Source organism: Topomyia yanbarensis, chromosome 3 (genome assembly GCF_030247195.1).
Source record: "Topomyia yanbarensis strain Yona2022 chromosome 3, ASM3024719v1, whole genome shotgun sequence".
Lineage (NCBI taxonomy): Eukaryota > Metazoa > Arthropoda > Insecta > Diptera > Culicidae > Topomyia > Topomyia yanbarensis.
This window is the reverse complement of record NC_080672.1, coordinates 293,034,836-293,059,375: the sequence shown is the minus strand read 5'-3', so window position 1 is coordinate 293,059,375 and position 24,540 is coordinate 293,034,836. Positions and strand designations below refer to the sequence as shown.

At 38.2% G+C, this 24,540-nt stretch overlaps 1 protein-coding gene across 5 annotated transcripts in view; it reads right to left on the bottom strand.

Annotated features, from left to right (window-relative positions):
- Positions 1-195: 195 nt before the first annotated feature.
- LOC131693640 (uncharacterized) overlaps positions 196-24,540 on the bottom strand; it is a 43,401-nt gene continuing 19,056 nt past the window's right edge. For 2 of the 5 annotated variants that reach the window (XM_058981624.1, XM_058981622.1), the window contains 5 exons: positions 19,761-20,133; positions 19,509-19,699; positions 18,330-18,496; positions 18,204-18,266; positions 196-9,936 (listed from right to left, as the gene is read on the bottom strand). In XM_058981624.1, the coding sequence (XP_058837607.1) occupies positions 7,441-9,936; positions 18,204-18,266; positions 18,330-18,496; positions 19,509-19,699; positions 19,761-20,092 (3,249 nt within the window). In that variant the 5' untranslated portion in view covers positions 20,093-20,133 and the 3' untranslated portion in view covers positions 196-7,440. Of the gene's footprint in view, positions 9,937-18,203; positions 18,267-18,329; positions 18,497-18,566; positions 19,291-19,508; positions 19,700-19,760; positions 20,134-24,540 lie in introns of those variants that run through there. The other 3 variants (XM_058981625.1, XM_058981627.1, XM_058981626.1) reach the window with 3 other exon arrangements.

The window sequence follows — 24,540 nt, the reverse complement described above, 5'->3', positions numbered from 1 at the left end:
AAGCTTGTATGAAAAAGTCGATTCGAAATGGTTCCATAATGTCGCCCCAGGTCTCCCTATAATTCGTCTTACAAGATAGATCTCATCACATCGCTAGGTGGGTTAAAATTTTTAACAATTTCCCGAAGAAAAATAATGGTGTCTAGGAAAGCAGAAAATAGATTCGGATAATAAATAACACCTTGGCTCCATACTTTTACTTCTTAATTTTTATTCACGTTCGTTAACAAATAATACATTTCATATGTATAAGAATATCGTGAGCATATTTCATTTTTATTGTTTATTTACTTCTGGCTTGTCGTTTTTTTGGAAATAAAAATATCAACGAAATTTGCTTTGCGTCAGATTTGCGAATACTGTACGATTTTAATTATTTCATAGCATGTGTAAATAGTAAGTTGCAAAACAATTGGAAATAAATTTAGGGGATTTATTTCGCTTCCTGCGAAAAACTATTGAAATTCACACAATAATAACAGTCACTTTTTCCACCTAACACATACTATAACTTACCACTTTCTGTTTTTGCTAGAACTTTGCTACAATATCTGTTCATTTTAATCAAGAAATTATTTACAACATAACCTCTTTTCGGTCAAACGCTATGCTCGGACGCTCATTTATTTTATATAACATGCAAGAGAGCTCTTCATTCCGTTACTCGCCAAACACTTGTACTGTTAAAGCTATATATGTTTATGTTGGAAACGAAACCAAAGAGATCTGTAGACTCAACGACTTAAATTTACTACTATACTGACTTAAAAGTACATTAAACTATTCACAAAAAATCCAAAGTAAACTACTGTCGAGCTATCAATTCAGTTCTGTAGTTGGGTTGATTCTTAAATACTCCAACTTCGTTCTAGTAGCTTTTGCTGGAATTGAATCGAATTATAATTAGAAGATCCAATTCTCGCTAGAATATTAGGATTGCCGGACCCGTTCGCAGCACGGGGGCCAGTTAGCAGTCGCTCATTTTTGCTCCTAACAATTTTGTATTAGCTTTTTTGATTTCATCAACTCGTATCATCAGTAAACAACATGATGTGCCTAGTTCAGCCGTTTGCTTCATTTTTTATGGAATGTCCAACAATATTTTCGTACAAGCGGGTTTTCCTTTATTTTCACGATTATTTTAAACCTTTCACAAATTGGAAGCTGTCCTAAAGATCAACGAAGTATTTAAAAACGTTAAAAAGGGGTTTACTTAATTATCAACCTTTTAATTAAGTTGTTCTTGTTCGCCGGAGACTAGAATAACAAAGAAACGCTATCTTAATTCAGAGAAAACAATTCAACTATCATCTGTGCTACATGTTACGAGTAGACTGTGAATGATCAAGTTTCGCGTAGCTTGTTTATGTAGAAAAGTAGAACAATGGCCACCTTTATATATATTACATATATTACCGACAGTCGCTATACCTTGAGTTATACACAAGGTATAGCATGAAAGCATTTTTCCTTTACTTCATAACGGATCTTGTACTCTTTCGTATTAGACGTAACAAATTGAACTCATTGAAATTCTCGGGTTGTCGGTTTCCGTCAGATAGGACTTCTCCCATAGTTCGTTCTATTCCCAACGGCATCGAAACAGATAGGCATGGCTGAAGTATTGTAGCGATTTCGTTTTTACCTAGTACTACACCGGTGCAGTGTAAAAAGAAAGATGGACTGATTACACCCAAGTTTGAATGAGTGTGCAATGCAGAGTCAAAAGTGAAAAAGCCATTGGGGACCATTCATAAATTACGTAACGCTTTTAGGGGGGGGAGGGGGTACAACAAGTTGTGACATGTTGTGACATAGGGGGGAGGAGGAGTCCGCTAGATCGTTACGTAACATGTTTTCACCGAAGAAAAAAAAAATTTTCTGGGAATTTGTTACGTAACAGGGGAGGGGGGATGAAGAAATTTGTGACAATTTGTTACATGGGGGGAGGGGGGAGTCGATTTTGGGCAATTTTTGCGTTACGTAATTTATGAATGGTCCCTTGGATACTGTTTTTTCCGGTTTGATGGTGATAGCTAAATTGTACGACGACGATTTGATATGGTAACTGCTTCCAAATTAAATGTTTTCCTCATTTGATGTTGCATAACTGAGTTTGCTCACAGGAAGCCATCCGATCTTTTACATCACCATTTCTTACAATCGTTGCAAATACAATCTGGTCTTTTTTATATTCTGATTGCAGTTTAAAATCGAAATAGTGAACTTGCGCCTTTGGGTTTTTCTCCTATTTTCAGCTTGTGCAACTAAAGCGCAACTGGTGTAAATAATGCGCAAGTTGATGCTCTAACATGTACACAAGATGCGCATTAGTTGCCCACTCTGCAAATAGAGAAAAAGCGAAAGGCGCAAGCTCAATATTTTGATTTTCAACTGTAATCAGAATATTTTATATGAAGATTCCAATTTAGCCTGCAAAAGATTTATTCACTTCAATGGATTAAATAACAATACTCCCATAACAAAGTTGAATATTGAATTGAAACTCCTTAGGAACATAAAGTTCCTTTGTCTTTTCAGTCTGTTTAGTATTCGCTACGTATAGAATTGTTTTAGAAATTGAAAAGAAAATCCTGCACGATTGATTAGTTGAAATCTTAGAATGTGCACCTGTGTGGTGTCAAATATGTCACACATACGGAAGGTGGCTAACATTTTTGGACACGAAATTTCGATACTAGACCTAAGGTAAGTAGAATGAGGGTTCAATCGCGATAAAAGAAAATTATCACAAGGTATATTTGTACATGTGATCTGTGGTCGTCTATTGTCCTACACCAAATGTTCAATAAACGCTCAAATATACAAAAATAAAAATAATGCTACTCCTGTATAAATAGCATAAGTCTACTAGTCTGTTATGCCCGGATTGGGCATACGCACTTTACGCTAAGTCTGTTCTCAGGTATTTTCGCACAATAAGATTCAATTTGTCGAGAAAAACATCAATGTACCATGTTCCAACCAATCAGAAATTATTTTACTATGGTAAAAAGTAGGTAAAAATATGTTTTACGAGAAATTGATCTGCAGCGCCAATTTATGTTCATAAATATATGTAATTAATTACTTTCCGAAAAACTCCTTACAGAAGAATTTCGCTCTTGCGGAAACGTTTAGTTATTGAAGACTCCTGGCTGAAAATGTGATTTTAAACGACGAAAGTCTATTAAATGACCATTGTCCTGATCAAACATGGGGTAAATCTAAGACAAGACGTGACAATCGGCCTCTTATTTTTCCTTCGGCATTCTTCTTTTCGTACATTTTCACCCAGCCGAAATCTTCCGAACAGTGTTGCTATTTTTATTAATGAAAATGGATCTTATTAATTTATTTTATGCCGGCAATATTTTGTATCTTGAATCCACTATATTGAAGGACACCGTTTTTCTATGTCATGGGTGTTTAGTAAAGTTTGATGAAGCCATTTTCTGAATAATTTTAGATTATAGTGTGGTTTCTGTCTTATTTTTGTTAAAGGTAATCAACCACGTATACGGTAAATGCATGATAAATACTTGTTTCACTTTGCCGCACAATTTCAGTTCAATTTAGTCATTTTTACTTTTCAGCGATAGTAATTTTATTTGTCAAAAGTAATGACAATTTTTAAATATAGCAACACTGCCAAACATCATTTCACTATCCCTGCAGTAACATTGCGTACGGTGCAAAAAGTCAGACTGAAGCAATCAGGAGCAGGACCATTCTGACGTAAAATTGAAACAAAAACGGCCTCCCTATTGTTACGTCTTGTCTTAGGGGTAAATCAGAAAGAATAGCGAGAAAGAGAGAGAGAGAGAGAGAGAGAGAGAGAGAGAGAGAGAGAGAGACGAATAGTGAAAATCAGTCAAAACGGCAACACTTCCTTTATGATGATTTCAACACTAGCATTTTGGCAACCGCTTCCCCACTTTAAATGACTCCTATTATTAGACAATCCATCACGACGTTTGTTTGATAATTCAGCGAGTGGTTTTATCAACAAGTTTGCTCCTGCGAACAAAAAAAAAACTCGTCTAACGACCATATTTCGTCAGCCCGATTAGTTTGATGTTGAATCGAATCGGCGATTTTGTCGGACATCGCACTCACTCAAATAATCAGCTGATCAGAAATGTCTCATGGATTGCCACAGTTCCCACCAAATCCAACTGCACAGTATGGAAAGTGTGATGAATCAAAAGTGTGATCAAAAGTGCAACGCCTTTGACCTGACAGATTATTGACATTGAAAAGTGTCAAAAACAAACTTCTTCTTACTTTAAGTAGCTGGTAGGTTAGTATGGCGGTTTTTATAATTTATTTGTTCGAAGAAAGTGAATTTGTTGTCAATTTCATATCATTTCATTTGGCAACCGTGAAAAAAGTGTGATAGCGAAGTGCATCAAAAATCCAACTTTCAAAGCAATAAACAATATATTTTGAGAACAAACCGTATTGTGATCGTTAGATTTGTTTTACAAATGATGTGTATTTCGATTAAAATAGACGAAAAATGTAAAGCTTGTTTTTAATAATACATATACCCTAGAATGCATCCAACAACCACGATTTGATTGAATTCTGACGAAAAATAAGTTTCTTTTTTAATGAATGTGAATACTTATCTCCTCCAAACCAGGCACAAGTATGTTTATTTACTTTGCTTGATTGGTCTGCTCAATAAGGTATTTTGACTTCACACTATTCGTATCTCTTCCTATTCTCTATGGGGTAAATGACCCACAACCAATATACGCAAACATCGGAAGTGTCTAGTCGAAATCAGTGAAGCCCAGCTATTGCGTGAACCGACTACGTGCATTACTCAAGTTCCATTTGTTTTCATTCAGAACACAAAACAAATTGGCTTAATCGACACGTTTCCTACTTTTCCTAACGAAGTCGGATCTATTTGCAGTCTTCGACATAGTTAAGCGCGATTCAGACGATACATCAGCTTCCGTCAACGTCAACGGAACGTCACCGTTCCATCAGGATAAGTTAAATACTTTTCTCTTGCGTCCGTTCACACGTGCCGTACGTCAAAACGTTCCGTGCCGTTGATGTTGTGTGTGAATGCCTCCATTTAACTGCATGTAACTTATCCTGACGGAACGGTGACGTTCCGTTGACGTTGACGGAAGCTGATGTATCGTCTGAATCGTCCTTTATTCATGACATATTCTATCTAACGCTTGATGGTGATCTTTTATCTACAGTGCCTCCTAATGGCAATTTGAATTTCTCCGTTTAGATTTTAGAAAGATGCAGAGATTAACAGTAAACACAACAACTTGATTGGACCAATCTGACTCAAATTTGCACCGGATTGAGGATTGATTTATAATTTTTTTCAGGACAGTCTACAGCACATTTATAACAAACTATGATGCGACAAACAGAGGTTAGTTAACTATTTCCTATTCCAAATCAAAGGTCTTCTTGAAAGCAAAATCATTGTTTTGGACCAGCACATGTTCACATGAACCTCTGAACCGAGTTCTTGCCAACATGGTTACCAACATAAAAAAAAATCTTCAATTTCTCTATCGTTTTCATAATTGGCAAAACATATTATCGCTACTACGCTGCTTCTTTACTAGTTGGTTTTCAGCTAACGGAACAAATATGGTAGAAACAGCTTTATAACATCATGGAATCATTATTGTAGAATAATTAACTATATTTGTTGTATTTACGAGGAGGGAAAGATTTTCAATGTTTTTTACAATAGAAACATGTTGACTGCGGAGTGTTTTAGTAAAAGTAATAATTCTAATCAGGTCGCTCGTATATTTACGGCTAAGAAGTTTCTAGTTCCAGGAGTCTGCAGTATACCGCAAAGTGCAACATGGAAAACGAATAAGCTTCCAATCGATCATCAATTGTACATCCCTACACACCATTTTTTTTCTCCGAAAGTCAGCAAAATTTTGCTGAATTTTCTTTAGCTGAAAGTTTTAGTGATCTAAGGCTGTGGCCCATTTGGTGAAATTTTTAACTTTTGGTTAAAATCTAACCCTTCGAAAGTTATTTGCAAAATAGCCCTGCTCTGAAGAATGATTAAGGTTGAACAGAGAAAGGGCAAAAATCGAAAACGAAAAAGCAGTTTTTTCCACACTGTGTGTTAGATCTTCATGAAAATCAATCAGCATTACTGTAACAACATTCTACATAAGCTGATTAATTTTTATGAAGATCTAACGCACGGTGTGGAAAAAACAGCTTTTTTCGTTTTCGATTTTTGCCCATTCTCTGTCCAACCTTAAAATTGACAGAGCGGTAGCTAAATTTGACAGCTCGGTAGTTAAGATTTGGCCCATGGTGCAGAATAAAAAGGTGGAAACATTTTCTGTGCCTAATATTTTTCTATACAAAATGAAGGGATAAAGATGGAAACGATAACGTGCTGTGTCAAGATTTGTTTGGGTTATTTCATGATGTGGATGTTTACGTTTCAAGGCGACTGTCATGCTTAATGTAATAAGAAAAAAACTAATTTCGAAATATCGACAAATGTTTACACCTCTACCAGCTTGTGGTCATCGCAGCTGTCAATTCTAAATAACCATCTAAATGTCAACTTTTGAAATGATACGCTCTTTCGGTTAAATTTTACCAATCGAGAGAAAATAACTTAAACTGTCGAATTTTAAAAAGCTTAAAAAAATCGCCAAATGGTCACAGCCTATGATACCGAAAGTTCAGCAATTTGAATTGAATCCATTTGTCAGATTCACTTCGCCGAAAATCAGCAATTGAGATTGTCAAATTGACAGCGCAATCACCAACTTCTCCGTATTTCAGGCTGGATTCCTGTGAATTCGGTACTCACACTGTCAATTTGACAACTTGAGTTTCTGAATTTTCAGCAAAGTGAATCTGTCAAATAGATTAAATTCAAATTTCTGAAGTTTCAGCATATTAAATTGCTGAAACTTTCAGCTGATGAAAATTCGGCAAAATTTGGCTGAAAACGACAACCAAATTTTGGTGTGTATGTCCTACCTAGGATACCCCAGCTCAGTGAAACTAACGCATAAAAAATCGAATTTGAGTTACCAATGATACGGTAAATCGCAAAATACTCACATGGAATTGCGTCATTACATTAGCGGGAGATAATTTATGAGGAAAGATCCTTGTATTAGGTCATTCAGAAAAACTAACGTCCGCTCTTTGTATTAGGTCATTCAGGAAAACTAACGTCCGCTCTTTTTGAGATATAGTTCGGTAAATCCCAAATGAAACTTCTCCCTTCAAATGATTCTTTGATGACAGCTTGAGGAAGACTTCAAGAATGCTAACACTTCTTCCCAAAACACAAACGCGCAATCAACTGTCACGAATGGTGAATTCAACCCCTAGCCTCACTATACAGTGCCCGATGCTGTGCTTTCAAACAGGGTCTACTCACACATACACTTCATCTCACAATCGACGTCGATCGGTAACATCCGAGTCGTCGTTCTCGTCATTGCTGCTACTCTCGTCCTCATTCGTCGATCGAATCCGTTGATTGTGCTCCATCTCCCGCAACCCTATAGTTCCGGGAACGCTTCCGCTTGTACCACCACTGCCAGTGGTCAGGGTGCCACTATTCCGCCCCTCCGGATATAGAAGACCCGACTCGCTGCCGCTGAGATTCTGAATGATTGAACTAATGTTGGTCCCCAGACTTTGTCGCTTGATTGGAGTGATGTTAAGATTTTTGGGTGATTTCGATTTGTGTTGCGGTTGCTGCTGCGGTGTCTGTGACATGGGATATTGATGCTGATAACTGACGTGTTCTCGGGTCCCTGGAGGGAATTGGCTCGGTATGTAGGCAAACTGGGCGGACATGTCCTGCTGGGTCAGGTAGGACAGGGTTAACGGAGTGGCTTCATTGTACTTACTGGATTCCTTGATTACCTCGTACTGTGAGTCAGGTGCCAAGAAAATATCCTGTAAGTTTTTCGTTGAACGACGGTGGGCCTCTTGACTTTGCTCGTTAGATGAGTACGGATAGGATGCAATAAAATTTGAACTGTTGGGCTCCGACGCGAAATCAGTTACCGCGCTGGGCGAATTGGTGGGACCATTACTCGAGGCGTTCAAATTGTTACTTGGTTCCTGCTGTGGATATGTTATCGTAGGAAAGTTTGTACTAGGGGTCGCGGGTGACAAGTCGGTATAGTCTGTCTTCTCACCCGATTCCACCGAACACATACTCTGTCGAGAGATATCCTTGTGCATTAGAGAAGGACGCGGCATCACAGCCGGCTTTTCGAACTTCTCGGGAATCACCTGTGGGAAGGGTAGCCTGCTGCGAACGGATGGTTCCCGTTTTCCAAATCTTTGTGCGATATAGTCATCTGCTTGCTCTTTACTAAACTCTTGCTGCTCTGGGACCTGCTTGCTTTTATCCTTCACATTCTTACGTCTTTGGTTAGTATCTTCGTAGTAGTTATCATTCTTCACCGACATATTACAACAGCTACTCACGTCAGCAAAGTATACTTCCGACTCTGTTGGTTCCATCATTTTGCCATTCATGGCATCTGCTTCCAGGGCTTCCACCGTCTGAAATCCTGTATTCTCCACGCCCGCTTTTATTCTCCTCGTTTTCACATGCTGTGCAGCAGGTTGACTACTACAGCTAGGCTCGTTGTTTGGAAGCGATGGTTCGTTATATTCGTTCTCTGACGTTTCCACCGAGTTATGCTGTCCTGACGATGCATCTGAGCTGAACACATTTTGAACATTAACTCTTGTAGCCGGTTGATTCGGCCCAATACTCTTTGCACCAGCTTCCACACGTTTTTTGGTTTTCCGAAGCGGAAGAGTGTTCGAGAAGCGATCTCTAGGACCGTCACTATCTGAAGGAGTGTTTTCATAATTATCCTTGGCCGGTTTGAATGTCTGACGCTTTCCTGGATTTCGAAACACATTATGTTGGGAAGGATTGCCAAACTGTTGGATGGAATGATTCTCGGATGCCATCGGATGTTGATGGCATTCCAATATAGCTATATTTGTGGGTGGAATGTTTTGCTCGATCATAGGTTGACACTGAGCTGGATGGATATACTGATAGCGGCCTCGGCGAGCTGGGCTGTTAGGATCGCTGTAAGGTGGCGGAGGACCCCATATTCCGTACTGTTGTTCGATAACGTTATAACGCGGTTGATTGGATGCTATGGACGCCGGATCTTGTGCAGTCCCTCTATTTGAAAACCCATACTGAGAGTCTGGGCTATGTGGGGACATTCGTTGAGCGTCATTACGCTGCCATGGCATTCTAGGCCAACTCCATCCGGGTATTCTTCGACCGTTCTGATTAAGCCTGTTGCCACTTGAATTCTCCTCACCACCTGGATTGGGTGAGTAAAAGTTTCCCGCCTGTCCCGGAGTCCAGAATCTCTGGTCGCCTTCCCATGGATAGGAAGATGGCATCACATTCCGGTGGGCATGACACTGCTCGCAGCATCGACAGTTGCCATTGCGTGTTCCTCCCAACATTGGACCGGATGGTAGCACCGTAGGTCCCTGCTGTCCAGAGTATAACGATCGACATCTTAATTCCAATTGCTCCCAGTACATTTTCTTTCGTTCATGACTCAGCAGTTGATACACGAGCATACAGCTAAATACTGCCACTAACACGCCAGCCACAGAGAGTCCAAACACTGCTCGCAAACAGGAATACAGTGCTCCGTGGACAACTCCACAATCGGAGGTGGAGTCGAAGACAAATCGAACGTTATCGTCGATTCCTTCCGCCTGCTTTTCTGCCGTCACCGAGTAACATGTGCAAGTGCGAGTTTTCTGAGTATACTCACACTCACGCAAAACCTGAAGGCGGCTCATGTGTAGTACGGTTGTAGTAACAGTCACGAGGGCACATGTTAGTGCCGATGCAAGTCCACAGGCTCCGGAGAGTTTAATCTGCAATAAGATAGTAAAATTCGATTAATGAAAAGAATCGCATTGATGTGTTGCGAATATCGATGCCCAACAGTTTCCAGAAAGACATATACATATGTAAATATAAATAATCGCCATAGCACGGTGATGGTGTATTATATTGTTTATTAGGACTTTAGCCTCGATGGGTCATTTCCTGTCGGGGGTGTGGCGCTGAAGACCAAGCGGAACCGCAAAAAGCTGAACAGGACGTTCCGGCTGATGGCTGCACGAGTCGCGAGCGCGTACAAAACAATATCGTCGGAGGCAATATGCGTTATCGCAGGGATGATCCCCATCTGTATCACCCTGGCGGATATGAAGTGCTACTATCGGAGAAACATCAAAAACGTGGGGAAGATGGTGCGAATCGATTCGATGACGAGGTGGCAGCAGGGATGGGACAGTATGGAGAAAGGAAGGTGGACCTACCGTCTCATACCAAACCTGTCGTCGTGGAGCAATAGAAAGCACGAAGTGGTGAACTTCCACCTGACAGAAGTCCTGTCGCACCACGGCTGTTCTAGGATATATCTTCATCAGCTCAGGTACGCAACGTCACTGCACGCAGAGAGAGCTTCTTGAAAGGCGAGGGCCCGACAGCAACCAGATGATGTCGTCGATAGCATGACAAGCGACATAAACACGTGGAACGGCGGTGGATCTAGTCTACTCCACCGGAGTAGACTAGATCCAACGCCGGGGATTAGTCGTGTAGACTGCGATAGAACACCGGGTATGGGTCATATGGCGCCAGCGAATCAAACGGCATGCTCACCCCGCAATAGCCGGACCGACCGCGGCACCCGGTCCGAGAGAAATATAGTGAAAACCAGAGAAGAATCGGTATCGAGAAAACTTCTCGCGCAAGGGAACCCTCGGTCGGTGTAAGCTAGATTCACCGCCGGGGACTAGGCTAAAAAGAACGCAATGAAATACCACCAGTCGCCGGTCGTCGAGCCGCCAGCGAATCGAAAGCCCTACTCCACCGGACTCGCCGAATTGACCTCGACATCTCGTTGGTTGGCTCGGTTTCGAGAAAACTTCTCTAGTCGGGGAATTCTCCGTCGGAGCAGGCTAGGTCCATCGTCGACGACAAGACCAAGTAGTTCGCGAAAAAGTTGGTAGCTGAACCACTCTTCGAGGAAGTGGTGCTAAATGGCACGAGAAGACAGGCAAAGAGCTTAAGGAGTTACGGTGTTTAATGGCACCGGGTAAGGAACCAAAGGGCTCAAGAAGTCGTGGTGCTGAAACCAAAGAGTATTCTCTTTGGTTTCAGCATCGGAATCGGGAGGACTTATTTCGCCGGGGAACTCTCCGTCGGCGTAAGCTAGATTCATTGCCGGGGAAAAGACTGAGTAGATCGCGACGAGATACTATCAGTCGCCGATCGTCGGGACCGCGCGCCCATGTCCACCGGAATCACCTAGCTGACCTTAACACCTGGTTGGTTGGCTTGGCTTCGGGAGAGCGTCTTTCATTGGGGCGCTCTCCGTCGGAGTAGGCTTGGTCCATCGTCTTGTACTAGAACGAGTAGTTCGAGAACAAGTCGGAAGCTGAATGGCTCAACGAGGAAGTGGTGCTAAATGGCACGAGAAAAGAGCCAAAGGGCGTAAAGGAGTTGTAGTGCTAAATAGCACAAGGGAGCCGTTTCGTATTGTTGAATGGCATAAGAGAGCCGAAGGGCTCAGTACAATAGATAATCTGAAGTTTGCTGCCAGCGTTTCCTCGCAGCGAAAGAGCACTAATTCTCGACCCACAGCTGCTAGAAGAGCAGGGATCGACACGAGTGGTACGATTTTTACAAAGTCCGTTCAGCTACTTGGCTTCGCCGATGACGTTGATATTATTGCACGAAACTTTGAGAAGATGGAGGAAGCCTACATCAGACTGAAAAGAGAAGCGCGTCGGACTTGCCATCAACACGTCGAAGACAAAGTACATGATAGGAAGAGGTTCATGAGAAGAGAATGAGAACCGCCCGCTTCGAGTTTGCATCGGTGGCGACGAAATCGAGGTGGTTGAAGAGTTCGTGTACTTGGGCTCACTGGTGACCGCCGACAATGATACCAGCAGAGAGATTCGTAGATGCATCGTGGCAGGAAATCGTGCTTACTTTGGCCTCCGCAAGACACTTCGGTCGAACAGAGTTCGCCGTCGTACGAAGTTGACCATCTACAAGACGCTGATTAGACCGGTAGTTCTCTACGGGCACGAGACCTGGACCATGCTCGTGGAGGACCAACGCGCACTTGGTGTCTTCGAACGGAAAGTGTTGCATACCATCTACGGTGGAGTGCAGATGGAAGACGGCACATGGAGATGGCGAATGAACCATGAGTTGCATCAGCTGTTGGGGGAGCCGGCCATCTGTCATACCGCGAAAATCGGACGACTACGGTGGACCGGGCACGTAGCCAGAATGTCGGACAATAGCCCGGTGAAAACGGTTCTCAATTGCAATCCGAACAATACAAGAAGACGTGGCGCGCAGCGAGCACGATGGATCGACCAGGTGGAAGACGATTTGCGGACCCTTCGCAGACTGCGTGGCTGGCGACGCGCGGCCATGGACCAAGTGGAATGGAGGAATCTTTTGTATACGGCACAGGCCACTTCGGCCTTAATCTGTTAATAAATAAATAAAGCTAGCTTTCCTCCTGCCATACAGAAATTGTAGATACAGAGCGAGGGGGGTTGCTAGGGAGCTAAAGAACCCCTCCCCCCGAATTTTTTCAAAAATATATTTAAAAAAACTTATTTTTCGGCGACTTTGAACAAATTTTGTAGCTCATTTGGTTTGAACAACACATTGAGAAAAAGTTGAAGAAGGCTATTTTCAACCACCAAAGACAAAGGTCACGAAATTCAGTGTGCTTTATGCTTTTGTTCGAGCCAGTTCGAAGCGAACGACAAAAATGGTTACTTACTGTGCGCTCTATACCCTTATTATAAGCACTAGGCATCACATTCAATCGTGCTACACAAAAAAATTCAATTTGTCTGAGAACGATACATAGAAAAATTTTCCTATTTCGCGTAATTTTAACGCAATTGACATTATTGACACTTTATTTCATTTGTGCGAGGAATTTGTTCCATACTACTAACCTGTTAATCCGCAAAACCGTGATATCTTTAACAAACGTGTTAAAGTATAATTCATTTAAAAGTGGCCAGGTCAAAAAGTGGTAAAACATAAAACATAATACACTCATGTATTATTAACTTTGCTAATATGAAGAAACCTACACAGTAGCAATAGAATTAATGGTTATGATTTCGGTTTTCTCTTTCAATTGGATACCAATTGCTGCTAAATCACATATAAGTCAATCAGTTAAAGAATTGACAGATGATGTTGACTTTCAATTTTTGCTCTTAGCCTTAGTTCACACGATACATTCAATGGTGCAACCAGCAGCATCATTTTGGTCGTTTAACCAATAAGTTGCGATAAATGTTTCGATTTCATTTCTTCAGTATGTGACGGTATTTGTAGTATGTGAATTTTTTGAATTCTCAAAGGCTCCCCCCTCTCATATTGTGACAAATGTCAAAGTAAGCTCAGATGCCAAATTTCACATCATTTGGACAATTCTAGACTCCCGCCCACTTCGCTTGAAATTTTTGAAATTGGTATTATGGGAAAAAATGTAAGAAAAATATATTAAATGCTATAACTTTTGAAATAGCACTCAGAAAATAAACCTCCTTTTAAACGAAATAACCTTAGTATTTGAATGGATATATTTTCGTTTCTAGAAAAATACTGGAAAGCGGGGTACTGGGTCATTTTGACCCCAAAATCCACTATTTTTAATAATTTTTCTGCTCCGTGATGTAAATCATACATATTTTGCAGTTTTTCTAATGTGAAAAAATCTCAGAAATCGAACGGAACCTTTTTGATCTTTGTCTGAATACGAGAAGTTGGGGTTATAGGGCCATTTGTCATTCATATTAAATTTTATCATTTTCTCGTGCATATATCTATTATTATACTTCAATCAATTTTAATAAATTGTACTTTGTAGAACGTGGAAAGTCCTTAGGAACAAAATAAAAATACATTCGTTACCGGTAAAATTCAGAAATATCAAATTATGTGACATATAGTCTCGATTTCACGTTTTTATCATAAAAGCGCACATATTAACTCCATTTAACAACAAAACTCTTATTTAATTTATTGCTTTTAGTGTAAAAAATGGGATCACATGAGAAAAGTTTCCATACTGGAAAAATAGTGGAAGTTGGGGTATTAGGACATTTAATGAAAAAAATGTGATTTATATAGTTAATGTCAAAAAAGGATGTTTCTGAATTTTACCGCTAACGAATCAATTTTTGTTGTATTCCTAAGAACTTTTCATGTTCAACAAGGTACAATTTATTAAAATTGATTGAAGAATAATAGAGATATATATGCACAGATAAATGATAAAATTTAATATGAATGGCAAAAGGCCATATAACCCCGACTTCTCGTATTCGGACAAAGGTAAAAAAGGTTCCGTTCGATTTCTGAGATTTTTTCATATTAGAAAAACTGCAAAATATGTATGAATTGCATCACGGAGCAGAACAATTATTAAAAATAGGGGATTTTGGGGCCATAATGACCCAGAACCCCACTTTCCCGTATTTTTCTAGAATCGAAAATATCTCCATTCAAATACGAAGGTTATTTTCTTTAAAATGGAGGTATAAATTGTAATTTTATGATTGCTACTTCAGAAGTTATAACATTTAACTGTGATGTGAAATTTGGCATCTGAGCTTACTTTGACATTTGTCACAATATGCGAGGGGGGCCTTCGGGAATTCAAAAAACATGCAATGCCCCAGTGACGGTCTTTCGTTTTTTGCTCATCATGAAATAAAATGAGAGATAATCTTAAATCAGAGAGAAAAAAGAGGAAAAAAGAATCAACCAATCGAAATTGACTTAGGAGCACCTCTTCTATCTTTTCTATACACTCAACACGAGTGCTTTCGGAATTACGCTCTGATCTTCTTATTTCGGTTTGAATACAACGACATTTTCATCTTAGTAATCCGTAAAACTTTTGGTGCAACAATTTTAATTGAAACAAATCCCCAAATAGTGGTAAAAAAAACCTGTTTTAATCCACCTAGCGGTGCAATTGTGCCTTTCTCATTTCTCTAAACTATGGCACGGAGGCTTTTTATGTTCAACATAATCGTGGAAATGTCCATTACATTCTTAGTGCACTTTGCACTTATACACAATGGCATGCCAGCCACGAACTTGATGAGCTACGTGTCGACGGTGAAACACTTGAAACAAAAAAATATCATACTCCATTAGCCTAATCAGCATTAGATCAATGTTATCTGCTTGCTAACTCATTTTGTCATGCGGGGCTGGGTATGTGAAGAGGGCGAAAGTCCCATGAACGAACGACTCCCCAGCTTAAATTGGTATGCTTTGTGATATAGTGGTGGTTTAAAGATGATGGGGTTGAAAGGGAGGGGTATGAGGGCTGGATGGGGTGGTGGTCTGAGGGGTGATTTAAGGAGATTTTTAAAGGAGGGGCGCGAACAGTAGAGGGGGGGGTGTAACCCCTCTCCGGAAAACCATCAACTACGCCTCTGTTAAAATCCAGAAACCCTAAACGAGTCGAAAAAAAATTTGGATTAGGTTGACGTTTTTCAGAGTGATTGCATAACCTTTCTATATGAGAAAGGCAAAAATGTGCCAAAATCCAAAAAAGTGAATCGTAGTCAAATTTTTTTTTCGAGTTTGCATCAAATCTCGACGTTTCATGCACCTTGAACACATTTAGCATCAAAAATAAAAATTCTATTTTTAATTTTTCCTATAGTTTATATGAGAAATTTCTGTGTGACCACACTCTGAAACCCGTAATTCCGGAACCAGAATTCCGATCGATCCAAAATTCAATAGCGATGGGAAGGTTGCACCTTTCATTTGAGACTAAGTTTGGGCAAATCGGTCCAGCCATCTCTGAGAAAAATGAGTGACATTATTTGACACATACGCACATACATACACACACACATACACACACATACACACACATACACACACATACACACATACATACATACACACACATATAGACTTTTTCCGATCTCGACGATCTGAGTCTAATGGGATATGACACTCGGCCCTCCGTGCCGGGATTAAGTTGACGTTTTTCAGAGTGATTGCATAACCTTTATATAAGAGAAAGGCAAAACCTGTAATTAGGCAAACATTGTAACTTTCTTGAAGAAGTCATACATCTCTTCCAATCTTGATGATGATTGTAAACAAAATCAAAAGCTAATTATTTTATTCAAAAATAAACCAATTACTGAGGAGATTAGTGTCAACATATTTGTTTAACAACAGGTTTACAAAAGTTTCACATGAAACGAATAATTTGCTGTTACCCATAGTCATTGTTTTTAGTTATTTTGGTGGTATCATCAATGCTACATTCAACAAATTTTACGTAGATTAGAAGCTTTCAGTAATCAGTGATGAGAGACTTTCTTTGGATTAGTGGACAATTTCAGAGCACCGAGTTTCCCTCAGTAGATTAAATTCTGGGTAGTATCAATTAGTAGATTAAAGCATTGAAATATATATTTTGCATTATCCAAAAACCCATAAATTCTGAAATAAAACCGAATTTTCACATATAATATTTGTTTAATCTCGGTAATCTTATCAAGTCCCGCCGGTTTTGCAAGATTGCTGAAAGTCAATAGAGCTAAGGTTCTTGTTCTTGCTGTGCAGTGAAATCAGTAGTTATTTGCACACACTTTACATTTAGACTTTTACCATAGTTTCAGGGGTCTGGGGAATCTTCCGAACTAGAAAAATCAGTCTGCGATATTTTAGTTCGTAAGTCCAATGATATAAAAAGTTTCAATTTTATAAAAAATAGGATCTGTGAAAGACTCTAAATAGATATTCTCAGCTTTCTGATAATATTGTTGTTGCGACAGAATTAGCCCGTCTATTCTCGGTAGGGGCTATAATGGGTATAGATTGCTATTTGACTGATTCAAGAACAATAAACGGTAGAAGGATGGAAGACTAGGTACGGAACACATGTTGAAATCAACCACAACATAGTATTCCTAAAGTTTATTTAGAAAATTATTATAATTGCTATAATCCTATATATGATCCGACTTTCCCGATGACAAATGAAGTTACCGAGTTAGGAATCAGAATTATATCGAGCACTAAAAATCTGTAAGTAAATACATGTAAAATCAACAGAAACAAACAATTGTCGAAGATAGCCTTTAACCCATTCCCCACGAAAGTCAAACGAAAAAAACATGTGTCTTTCTTAAGATTTTTATGATTACGACTCCATCAGTAACGCAAACTTCGGGTTACAGAACTAGTAATAGTAGCAAGACGCCTGTTCAAGAAAAAAAATAAGAGTTGAACCTATTTTCCACATCTACAAATCGCCTGCTTGATCACAAGATTTAAAGCTAATTTCGATATAGCCCTTCGTGCAACAGATAACATGTTTTAGGGGTTTTAGTGTCTATTGTATTAGCTTTGGCACTGTTTTCACCAAGAACTTTTCATAATTACATTCAGTCTCCATTGACTAATTCAAGTCATCAAAATAATACATTTATGCGATAATTTTTGAAACAAAATCCTGGTTACGGGCCTGAGAAATTGCCACGTGGTGCGGATGATCGAAATCTGGTAGTGTGTTGAGGAGGAATGCTGTAACGCTACTAAAGGAACTAACTACTACGTAGTGAGTACTCCCCGAAGTAATTCCGTAAGGTAGTGCTGGGGAGGTTCCGCGCAAGAGTAGTTGTTTTAGCGGGTCGGGTGACAACCAAACACGTTTCCAGAGTTATTGGTTTTTAATACATTTTGACTGCTCATGGTGTTTTTGAACCTTTTTCTAAAAAACACACTCGCGCACACATATTTACAACTGCATCATGAGGAATGTGAAAGGTTCGCCCGGTTTATGTAAATAGAGCACCAGAGGTGTTAGCAAAACAAATATGCACTTATAGGAATTTCTTGGCAAAAAAATAAATAAAAAAAATTAAAACGAAAATTCAACCAACCATATCAATTCAATTACACATAATTATAAAAACATAAAGCAAATAATCATTCAAGAGAAAAACACTTTAATATTTAACCAAATAAACGTGCGCTTGTGGGAATTTCGACTACTATATATTTTCATTTTATTAGTGGGTATCAAAAAACTTACCAAGTAACTATATCGGTTTCTTCGTCTCGCCAGACTCATTATGCATATACCCGTGACCATTAGCTACAAAATAAAACAAAAAACTGTTAATAGTTTCTCAGCAGTGTAGTAAATTAAAGTGCATACCAGTGTAGCAGGAACGAACGTTGGTACGGTTTCGAAATATCCCACGGTGCTGGTGTACGACCTCAGCAGGAAGTAGATTCCCAAAAACAAAATCCCCAACAGACACGATATTCCTCCACATATTAGACACCAGATGACGTATTTCCGCACGCCGGGCGTTGTTGTGGCTAAAGTTAAAGAAGAATGAAGAAAATATGAGCTTTGAAATAGTATATTGTTGTTTTCAATGGTATTAACCAGCAGTGGCTGATGGGGGACGCGGTGGTTCCACTGGTGGAGGCGCCCAGGTGCAGGTGGGCACACTATACTGTACAACTTGCATGAACGGATACCCGTGCATTTTGATCTCTATATTCTGGTTCTTTATTGTATTCGTAGTACTTCTCTAATGATTCTGGTATTTCTGAAACTGCCCAAAATCACGTACATCCCATCCCCCTGAATTGTACCTCACATCCTTTTTGATAATGTACACAACATCAAACAAGCGTTTATATATGCTATATTTTATAACTAGCTTGTACTATCTAATTACGGTTTTGTCATACTTTATTGTCTTTTCTATAATTGGAAAAATTGGAGAAAATAATACAGGAACGAACTCAACCGAATTATTCGAAAACGATTGTATCGATAAATGAAAGAACCTTCAACCACCGACGCTTATTATACAATCATATCAAAATCACTTCCTAAACACGCAACCCTCGTCTGGTTCGAATGCCTCCCACGAATAATCGAAAATAATATTCTACACAACAGTCTTTCACTCCTGGACATTGGAAATAGTGAAACCTCCAATTTCAATTCACAAATCACAGAAAAATCGCCCACATTTTTTTGCCACCGTCAATAGAAACTTGCTGTATGCCATTTCGAAAAGCTATTATGACAAACTGAATCGTCCTGGGTGGTGGCGAAAGGATGCCCCTGTGTGATGGTATTTATCCACCCTCTGATGTTATTTTCATCGTTTTGAATTTAAAGAAGGCAGGACACTTGAGACTAACAAAGTGCGCAAACGCGTGTCAATTCATACCAATCGAAAAGGGTCCCTTGTTATCCTGTCCGATTACTAGGATGCTCTCGGTTTGGATGCTGCATTAAAAAGCATTTGAATTTATCGTTGCAAAAACGGGAAGGTTTCGAAATTTTTACTGTTAAAATTAAAACACTCACCACTTTCAACTCGCTGCAGGGTCCGTGTTCTTGGGGCAGGTCGCGGTGGAAGTGGCGGTCCCCGATCATCCTCGGATATTTCCTCTTCCAACTTGTTCGTGTGATCACTGTATACCTCGATGTGATTTGTGTACTTCCGCTCAGTTTCGAACCTTGCGGGGGAGTTCAGTCTCGAATTGGTTGCATTGGATCTGTTGGTAAAGCTTCGTCGTTAGTATATGTCGATTGGTTCCTACCTAAAGCATCACGTACAGTGCTATCTTCTTAGTATCTATATTAACATCTACTACACTAGGAGTATTTTCGTCACAAGACCCCGGAACGCTGGAACTCTGCATCGGGTGATGTTTAGTGTTATCACAGGAACTGGAACTGGATGGCATATAGCGGTGGTGATGCTGCAACACCGCTATGCTGTTGTCGCTGTTGTAATCGATCACCTCGGCACTAGTAATGTTGTAGGCCGGATCATGGCGCTGGTGATAATGATCCATGACACGATGGTGCTGCTGGGGTGAGTCAAAGTTTGACTGAACCGTCATTTTCTCAGTTGTCTGATTTTGGGTCTCCCGAGGAATCAACATCCATTCATTCAATCGATCGGATCACCCTATCGATGGGATATCTGTAATGGGATTGAAAAAGGGCCACACGTTAGTATAAAGACTCACTCATACACAGGAAATGACTTTGCAAAGGTACGAAGAAGAGTTCAAAGATTGATGGTCGATTCTGAAAATTCTTTTCAACTTTTACTGTTTTGTTGACCTGTTATTTAGGGGAATAGGCGTCCGAAAGTGTCCTTCTATGCACAATCACGAACTGTACCTGACTCAACAATAGCTCAAGAATTTCGAAATGTTTCTTTATTTTTTCACAACCACTGAGGCTACAAACATTAACCCAGGGCACCCGACCATATAGCCAGGTAGATTCAGGTACTTTTCTAAGTTCGTTGCATCTAACATTGATTGCGTGTGAGAGCGGCATAATTTTAAATTACAAGGAATAGGCATAAAAAGAGGATAATTTATTGCAGTCCTCTATTGGGTTAAGAGCATGTTTGAATTTTACACGATGTCTTTGTCGAACAACTTTATTAAAAAAACGGCATCCGTGAAACTTCAGGATGTGAAAGAATAGACTTTTCCCTTTCATTTGCAACCGATCGCAAAATACTTTCATTGTAATGTTTGCAACTTTTCATTTCAAAGATTTTTGTTTGAAAACTTAAGTTTTACAAGGATACTATTTCACATTTTTGCCACTAAGTGGTACTACAGTAATGTTTCGATTATATCACGCCTAGTTATATATATATATATATATATATATATATATATATATATATATATATATATATATATATATATATATATATATATATATATATATATATATATATATATATATATATATATATATATATATATATATATATATATATATATATATATATATATATATATATATATATATATATATATATATATATATATATATATATATATATATATATATATATATATATATATATATATATATATATATATATATATATATATATATATATATATATATATATATATATATATATATATATATATATATATATATATATATATATATATATATATATACTGATTTACATATGCATACTACGATACGTACATATACATATGTATATGCACAGATACATGCATACATATATGGATATATAAGCGTGATATAATCGAAACATTACAGTACAGACATCTAAATAATACTAAAATTGGGAACCTGATATAAAATTTCATTGTCTACAACTTTGTGGACAAATATAAATTGATGCAAAATCATCCGAGAAAGTTATTACCATTTTATCAGTTTTTGGATCAGTCGATTTGCAAGGACTCACAAAAAATTGCTGGGTTTAGTGTAAGTGTAGTTAGATCAACTTAATTAATTACAAAGTTACATTTTAAACGGGAAAAAATATATTCCATCAGATTCCATCGGTTCTTGAGCTCCAATGATATTTAATGAACATGGAAGTAGGTATAGAGAAATGTTGACCAGACTTATTCGAAAGTCTTATCTTTTAAAGATAGATATTAAATAAAATAGTAAACAGATTTTATTTTTTCTACCACGCATTCGTGTCATCTTTATAACATCTATTTTCATTCTAGAGGATGGCTATTGCAATCTAGAATTACCCTCCTTCCTGATCACATCCTGCCTGGTAAAATACAGTTAGATTAAATTCAAAACTTTATATTTGAATGAATTTAATCAGACAATTCGAGTCATTACAACAAACGAGATTTAGATTGAAAACCCTTCTAGTCCTTTTAAATATTAAAAGAAAGATGATTGAAAGAAAAAACTAGTTTTAGGTATATGTTTATTGACTTTTGAGACAGATTCTATTCATCATCTTCATTCATCTATTCACAATTCACGTAGTCTTAGGAAAGGCCATCAAAACCAAGTTTCATAATTTCCTCCTTAATTCCGAAGCGTTACTCGCAGAACACGGATCACAACAGTAAACGAATAAGAAAGTATCGCGCTGAACCATACATACAGTAAGTTCTCTAGTAATTTAAGTCTGTCTATTGAAGATTTCTCGCACAATATAGGATAAGAGCGAAGACTGAATATCAATAAAGCCGAAAACTCTGTACAGAATCTGGAGACAGTAACGTCAACACCTCTTTCGGGTAAAGGTAGTAATTTCTATATCTTCTTTGACATTTCGTACAAAAGACAAAACTTTTATTTCTCATTGACTATTGCAATTTCTATGCAGCGTATAGCGATTCCGGAAATTTTCCACAAAGAGGATTATGGCTGTAGGCTTTGATACCTTTCGCCTAGGTTATGAGAAATTTGTTCCTTTCGAAGCCGTAGTGTAATTGGAGTACAAGAAAAGCCTGGTAGGTATATGGTTCGTCCTCCAATTTTTTCACAAAGTGAACAAATTTGAACCTAAATCTCACAGAACTATATTTTTATTCATCATTTTTATATTAATTTTTAAAACGGTCAATCAAGATTCTCGAATGACCAAATGTCTAATCGAGTGAGGGGCAAGCACTAAATCGTCAATACCACGAAGTGCCAAAAGTCTTATATAATTAGTTACTTTAAGTACCATAAAGTACATTAAGTACCTCAAAGATTTAAAAAAGTACGCATCAAATTCATTGTACTTTAATTACTGAATTACCGTCAAGATGTACTTTAAATACTTTAAGTACGTACACATCGACATTAATTACATTAAGTACCTTATTAAGTACAACAGAAGAATTTTTAAATACTTTCATTACTTACTTTAATTATAATCAAAATACGTTGGTATTTTCAATAAAAGAAGAACGAATGTTTTTGACAGAAAAAATTGTTCCTTTTTAGTACATTATCCAGCATCTTTGAAAAGAGCACCAATTTTATACAAATTTTATCTACTCTTCTATATATCACTTTGGTCATAAGATATCATTTGTGCGCGAGAACTGATGGAAACTGGAATTGTTTTTTTCCGCTTTAAGGTGGGACTTTATCAGCACTTAGATTCAAGAGGGTGACGTGACGTCATATTTTCGTAGCCAACATAAGAACTTTGCTTGTAACAAAATGAACGAAATTAATTTTTAATACGAACGAGGAGCACTTTAGTTTACATCAAATCAGTTAAAGTGTTCATTGTTTTCTTTTGTTTACTGCTACTATTGTTTGTTGATGACGCTTTAAGCGATTTTGACGTTGTCAAACTGACCCCCATCGATCGGTGGAAAAACGATGTTGCCTATTGTCAAACTCTGTATGTAGAGATAGGGATGCCAGTTACCTGCTTAGATTCCTCTGAATACACTGTTCAATGAAAGCAAACCATTTTTCACAAATGAAAATATTTTTTGAAGTTGGCTTATTACCCAGTAGGCATCTAAATCTAAAACTTTGACAAAATCTTAATAACCTTCCCGGGCGAGTGAACAAGTAGTAAATTATTCAAAAACCAAAAAGTGTATTCCGATGCTTTTTTGAACCCCAAACGCCAATACAAACAGTAAAAATACAGCAATATGCAGTAAAGAAGATAAAACAGGAAGGTTGCGAAGGAACAGGTAGAGCCAGTGCATTGTACGTGTAAAGTAAGAATGTTTTAGAGTCTGGGCTTCAGAAAATGACGAATCGTATTCACGAATGTATTTTACCTTTCATCCGTAAAATCAAAAATAACGATAACGATTCAAGCGCATTTTCTAATTACTTTGCTATAGTAGCTTTATTATATCAAATAACATATTCTATTGTTCTGCAATGTTGAAACTTATATAATTTTACACAGGTTTCTCGCTTACTACACACTTAATTTTTTCTGCCGAATCTCAGCTTTTTTGCATCTTTTGCGGAAATCTCAACAGCTGAGGCAAACATTTGACGTTTGAGTGCTGAGAATCAGCAAACTAATTTCACTTTACTGAGATATCAGTTTCTAAATTTGCTGACTACACAGCTGTTGTGTATGTGTGTATGTATCGATATTTTGCTTTTAAAAAGGATATAATAAATTTTCGGAATTATGTACATATGACAAAACACTAACGTAAACGGTTTTGTGGGGTACATTGTACCCCAGACAAACTTTTCTTGTTATTGAATTAAACTACAATATTTCGGACTGAGATTAAATTTATAAAGTAATTTTATTCAAATACCTGCTGTGTCTAGTTGTTTTCCAAATTATGGACACTTACTTTAATTTGTTCATTGAATTTAATTGTCGTAATTTTCTATCATTTAGACGTTGTCAAACTCGTCAAAACGACCCCAATCAATTGGGTGGAAAAAATATGTTGAATATTGTCAAACTCTGTATATTAATTTTTTCCTTTTTTATTTCAACTAATTTGTAGTCACATTTTTTTTTACTTTTTAACTACCTTTGATCGCAAAGTTGTCCCGTTTTCTATGGGATTTCCTATGTTTATGGGACTGATATGCGATCATGGGCAGTTGACGACTTTCAATTAGCTAGAGA